Source organism: Amphimedon queenslandica, unplaced genomic scaffold (genome assembly GCF_000090795.2).
Source record: "Amphimedon queenslandica unplaced genomic scaffold, v1.1 AMPQUscaffold_11620, whole genome shotgun sequence".
Classification (NCBI taxonomy): domain Eukaryota; kingdom Metazoa; phylum Porifera; class Demospongiae; order Haplosclerida; family Niphatidae; genus Amphimedon; species Amphimedon queenslandica.
Window position 1 is genome coordinate 1 of NW_003548138.1, and position 6,337 is coordinate 6,337.

Sequence of the window (6,337 nt, forward strand, 5' to 3'; positions counted from 1 at the left end):
GCATCAAAAGTATCATAATATTCATTCTCCAATTTTACCTGTGAATTGATATATAGTTCATGATCAAAAGAATAAACTTTATTCTTTACATACTGAAGGAGTAGTCACTGATTGATAGGAAGGATTAGTAGTGACTAGTGTAGCTAATAGCTGATTATTATTAGTAGAGAGAGGTACATGATCAGAGTAGCTAGGATTAGAGGAGACAGGAACTTCATAATCAGACACTGGAGCTTGTTGAATAGATACTGGTACTTCATGATCCATAGCTGCTTACGGTGACTGATCATGTGATTCAACTACTGATATCTTAGCTGTGTGTGCAATATGCATACCGGTAAGTTTATTTAACAAATTGGTCCAGTAGTGTAGTAAGTTATTTTAAACGTAGTTATGGAATAGCTAAGTGTCAAGAAGATTGAAGGCATGGCTTGCCTATGATGTACTGGTCAATGACTGTAGCTAGCTATTAGCTAATAACAATAAATGAACTAATTGAAAATATTGATGAACTGCATAGATAACCTGACAATAATGCATACATTAAAATAATACTTTAACTAATTGCTGCTGCCAGACTTGAAACTGCTTTCATGTAAAGACGGAAACATACAACTTTTTAATAACATTAAAAAAAACAGTAGCGAAATGTTAGAAATTGGTGTAGCATTGCATTTACACGAATAATATACGTATAGGTTATACAATGAGGTTGAGGTTTCTATGGGATCATAGATATCTATAGTTTGTAGTATTTATGATGGGATATTATACGTTATGTAGTCTATAATATCTATGTATAATATATAGTCTATAATATACGTAGTATTATATATTATGTAGTCTATAATATCTATGAATTTATTAACCGAGCGATGCAGTCACAAGGTTAATAAATGCATAGATATATTATAGACTACGTAACCGGGATTGGAAACTGATCATGTGATCCCATTCAAATCAATGCAATTATTCAGGTACACTGTACAGTCTCTGTGACAGTGTGAGCATAGGTATACTACATTATAGAAGTCACATTCTGGTTTTAATAACTATTAATTAACCAGTGGTACAATACTCTCATGAGTATTGCTAATGTAAAACCACAGGTATGCATGTTAGCTCTATCATAGTTTACTATGGCTCTATCCATAATTAGTTAAATTCTTCAACAAATTATCCATTATTAAAAATTAAAACAAAATCACCAGAAGCTATATTGATAGTAAGATACACAATACCAGTAGTAACAATAATAGTACTCCTTTTTATGATGATAGATAATAATTAATATATTGTGGGATCTTTATTATAATACATAAAACCTGTCACTATTGACAGAAAGAGTAAAGGTGATATTTCAAAAATGAAACAATAAGTGCGGCCTGATAATGTGAACCTCTACATTCACATGTGCTATAAGGAAATAGAGAGGCTGCCATTTTGAGACACATCTTGCTGATAAGAGCATTTCTTGAGATATGCATGACAGTATGCCTGTTGCACATTTTCATTGTAACAACCACATGCTATAGTGGATTGTTTTAGCAGCTGTAATCCAGACACATATCTAGTATCAGCAGTCCTTTTTATTGCTATAACTGAAAACATTCTTTTAGGTAGTACTGGAAGTACATCACATGAGGCACCAACAACTATATGTGTCTTCAAAGAGAGAAGACAAATAATGTGACTGTAATTTCTAATTATTCCTTACATCATTAGCATAAGGTGAATAAACGGTAGTACAGACACCAAAATCTACTCCACCAACAGCAGCAAGACCAAGCACTTCACCAGGTGTACACTCCCATAGTTCATCAACACAGTCACCATGATTGATAGTTATTGATGATGTTAGGTTTAATCCAGTTAGTGTAGGCACTCTTGGTTTATTAGACTCAGGTATCAATGACTGTAATGATTCATTAATAATCTCAACCTGATACATGTAAGACTTGAGCTGTTTCAATACATCACTAGTAGACATATTCTGTAAAGACAAAATTTACATTGTTTTAAAAGGTAGGATGGGTATATAGTTTAAACAATAAATTGCAGCTGTAGACTGTCAATGTACATGACTCAGTACTATCAATACTATCAACATTTATAAGGAATTTATACATAGGCATAATTATATCATTATAATGGCTTTGCAAAAATGACACAATGGCTGGAAATTACCAGCTGGCCCTTACCTTCTCTTCCTTCAACAGGTTGATCATGTTTTTGATTGAAAGCAGCTGGGATAGATATGAATTTGATAACTATTTAATAACAAAAAACAATTATATAAAGAAAGAAACATTTAACAATAGCTGAAACTAATAATATGCACCTTTAAATCATCAGTCTGGATTACTAGAAAAAAGGAGGGGGAAAGAGAGAGGGGGGAAGAGAGAAATGTTATTGTATACAATGGCTTCATGCAGCTGGTCAGGCTAAGGCCAAAGGTCAAGTAACAAAGGTCAAAGGGCTGGCTACAGATACCCCAATCGAAATACCGTATAGGAGTTTTATTTTAATTGTTGGTATAAAAATTTTGCACATTCATCCAAATTTGCCATTTGTTAATTGGTATAAATTTTTGCAATTCTTGTGCAATGTACGATTTTTCCTAGTAGGCCACACCTTTTTGTGGAATCTAATTTTGCAAAATTAATGGAAATTAGTGAAATTTATTTCGAGCCCTATGATGGTATCATATACATTTACCTGTACACTGACAACTGTCCAATGGATTCACACTAAAAGCAGTAGTGGTAGGAGGTGACTGAGTGATGGTAAGAGTACTGACATCATTAGGAGATTGAGTCCCCATCTCTCCTTTAAATATAACTAATAAGGAAACATAGTGATATATGTTTTACATTAACATTAATTGATTTTTTAGTTTAAATTCTATCAAATGGCAGTGTGTACAGATAATCACACAACAATCCTTACTAATCAATTCCAGGCTGATAGCATTAACTGTAATTAGAACAGTCAATGTGGCCAGTAATGCTAGTATATACTCCCAGTTGGTTAGTTCTTCATTGAAATATGATCTTATTCTCTTGTTTGTCCTTTTAATATGAACTGAAGGACTCACTGTAATAGTTGTAGTTTTTAGATCAACTGGTACATATGAGGTGTTTCTATAGTAAATATATATGTATTGATAAAGTGAAAATGAATTCATTTTTTATTTCTAACCTTTTTGTACAAATCTTATTTGTATCAAAAGCATCATAATACTCAGTCTCCAATTCTACCTGTGAATTGATATATGATCAAAAGAATAAACTTTATTCTTAACTGGTTGATAGGAAGGATTAGTAGTGGCTGGTGTAGCTAATAGCTGATTATTATTAGTAGAAAGAGGTATATGATCTGAGTAGCTAGGATTAGAGGAGACAGGAACCTCATAATCAGACACTGGAGCTTGTTGAATAGACACTGGTACTTCATAATCCATAGCTGCTTACAGTGACTGATCATGTGATTCAACTACTGGTATGTCAACTGTGTGAAATGTACATACCGGTAAGTTTATTTAACAATTGTGGCAGTAGCACAGTAAGTTATTTTAATGTACCGGTAGTTATGGAATAGCAAAGTGTCAAGAGGATTGAAGGAACAGTTTGCATATGCTGTACTGGTCAATATTTGTCAAATGACTCTAGCCAAGAGTATATCTACTCTTGCTGTAGCTAATGAACTAATTGAAATATTGATAAACTGCATGACTATATAATGCATACATTAAAACAATAGTTTAACTATTATTATTGCTGCCAGACTTGGAACTGCTTCCATATAAAGACAGGAACATACAGCTTTTTGATAACTTCAAAAACAGTAGTGAAATGTTAGAAATTGGTGTAGCATTACAATTACATGGATAATATACAATTGCATATTTATTTTGCAAAGACAAAATAAAATAAAAATGATAATACAAACTTGAGTCATTTTTCAAGATGGATAAAGGTATTATGATGTAATTAATCAAACAAAAATTAATGTATCGAGAGAATGGAGTTAGGAAAATTACTTTGATAGGTACAATAAGTATAATAAAATTCACACCTCACAGGGACAAAGTGGTAACTGAAACAAAGAGGAAATATTAATGATTTTCTTAATCTTTCAATGATTGTGTCATTAGAAAAATACACTTCATCAACACTTGCTTGAACCAGTTGTGTAATGGTAGTACTATTAAACTGTCCTGTAGAAATTGGAGTAACACTACCAAATGATGAGGCTATTATATGAGTCTGAAAGGTAATGGTAAGTTGCTATAAAATAGAATGAAACTTACTGTATTAGCATATGGTATTGATGCTAGGTGACAGGTTTGGAGATTAAGAAAAGACTGTACAACAATATTACATGATGTATTGACAACAACACAGTCACCATGATTGATAGTTATTGATGATGTTAGGTTTAATCCAGTTAGTGTAGGTATTCTTGGTTTATTAGACTCAGTTATCAATGTTTGTAATGATTCATTAATAATTTTAATCTGATACATATAATCATTGAGCTGTTTCAATACAACACTGATTGACATATTCTAATCAAATAATAATAATAATAAAAAATAATAATAATAATAATAAAAATAAATAATAATTATTGAACTTACTTTATCTTGTATCAGTTTATTTATCTCTTCACTTATAAATGATATTGATTCTTCTATTGCCTATACGATTACACTGAGTGACATACACCTATTACACAGCTTGTGACATAACCCATTAGTGTGTGACATACCCATTGGTTACACAACATGTGACATCAACATATACTCATTACACAGTCTGTGGCATATATAGTGTGTGACATTACTGTCCCAGTGTATGTATATACTTACTGTTAAACTTGAAGTGTTTATATCTACATAGAATGTATACATATTATAATAAATAAACACATACACTCACTATTATTAGTGCAGGTAATACAGTTAGGCTCTGATGTCTCCCTTGTAGTAATCCTGTTATTAGTTGAATTATTTGATGCTATTGTAGTGAGAGAAGATGATGAAGTTGAATTATTAACTACACCAGACATTAATAATGACGACAGTATAATAGCAGTAACTGTAATTAAAACTGTTAATGTGGCCAGTAATGCTAGTATATACTCCCAGTTGGTTAGTTCTTCATTGAAATATGATCTAATTCTCTTGTTTGTTCTTTTAATATGAACTGAAGGACTCACTGTAGTAGTTGTAGTTTTTAGATCAACTGGTAGATATGAGGTGTTGCTAATAAATGTATAAAATTGATGAAGTGAAGTTGAATTCAATTTTATTTCTAACCTTTTTGTACAAATCTTGTTTGCATCGAAAGTATCATAATATTCATTCTCCAATTTTACCTGTGAATTGATATATAGTTAATTATCAAAATAATAAACTTTATTCTTTACATACTGAAGGAGTAGTCACTGATTGATAGGAAGGATTAGTAGTGACTGGTATAGCTAATAGCTGATTATTATTAGTAGAAAGAGGTATATGATCTGAGTAGCTAGGATTAGAGGAGACAGGAACCTCATAATCAGACACTGGAGCTTGTTGAATAGATACTGGTACTTCATAATCCATAGCTGCATACAGTGACTGATCATGTGATTCAACTACTGGCATGTTAACTGTGTGTGCAATATACATAATGGTAAGTTTATTTAACAATTGTGGCAGTAGCGCAGTAAGTTATTTTAATGTACCGATAGTTATGGAATAGCAAAGTGTCAAGAGGATTGAAGGAACAGCTTGCATATGTTGTACTGGTCAATATTTGTCAAATGACTCTAGCCAAGAGTATATATCTACTCTTGCTGTAGCTAATGAACTAATTGAAATATTGATAAACTGCATGACTATATGATGCATACATTAAAAACAATAGTTTAACTAATTATTGCTGCCAGACTTGGAACTGCTTCCATATAAGGACAGAAATATACAGCTTTTTAATAACTCTAAAAACAGTAGCGAAATAATAGAAATTGGTGTAGCATTACACAAATAATATACAATTACATTTATTCTGCAAAGACGAAATGAAATAAAATGATAATACAAACATTTGGTAGATCTCTGTAGGAGCTCATGTAGATACTGGCAATCTGTTTTAAGTGAGTCATTCTAAACTTCCTCAGTACACCTAAATCCTCACTCTCTCCTAAATAGCATTTTTCATGTTATCATTTTCAAAATGAAGGTATTATAATGTAATTAATCAAACAAAAATCAATGTATGGAGAGAATGGAGTTAGTAAAGTTACTTTGATGGGTACAATAAGTATAGTAATATTCACACCTCACAGG

At 31.8% G+C, this 6,337-nt stretch overlaps 2 protein-coding genes across 2 annotated transcripts in view; both read right to left on the reverse strand.

Annotated features, from left to right (window-relative positions):
- Positions 1-1,172: 1,172 nt before the first annotated feature.
- Positions 1,173-6,337, reverse strand: part of LOC109589120 (uncharacterized) — a 5,616-nt gene continuing 451 nt past the window's right edge. Inside the window, exons 2-8 of the mRNA XM_020005236.1 lie at positions 3,202-3,260; positions 2,950-3,143; positions 2,719-2,841; positions 2,342-2,364; positions 2,202-2,270; positions 1,718-1,993; positions 1,173-1,665 (exon numbers count right to left, since the gene is read on the reverse strand). Coding sequence (XP_019860795.1) covers positions 1,417-1,665; positions 1,718-1,993; positions 2,202-2,270; positions 2,342-2,364; positions 2,719-2,841; positions 2,950-3,143; positions 3,202-3,260 — 993 coding nt within the window. The 3' untranslated portion in view covers positions 1,173-1,416. The remainder of the gene's footprint in view (positions 1,666-1,717; positions 1,994-2,201; positions 2,271-2,341; positions 2,365-2,718; positions 2,842-2,949; positions 3,144-3,201; positions 3,261-6,337) is intronic.
- Positions 4,005-4,952, reverse strand: LOC109589121 (uncharacterized). Its single transcript, XM_020005237.1, has 4 exons — positions 4,874-4,952; positions 4,643-4,702; positions 4,313-4,570; positions 4,005-4,268 (listed from the first exon to the last, which is right to left on the reverse strand). The coding sequence occupies exons 1-4, from the start codon at positions 4,913-4,915 to the stop codon at positions 4,008-4,010; spliced, it is 621 nt and encodes a 206-aa protein (XP_019860796.1). The 5' UTR covers positions 4,916-4,952; the 3' UTR covers positions 4,005-4,007.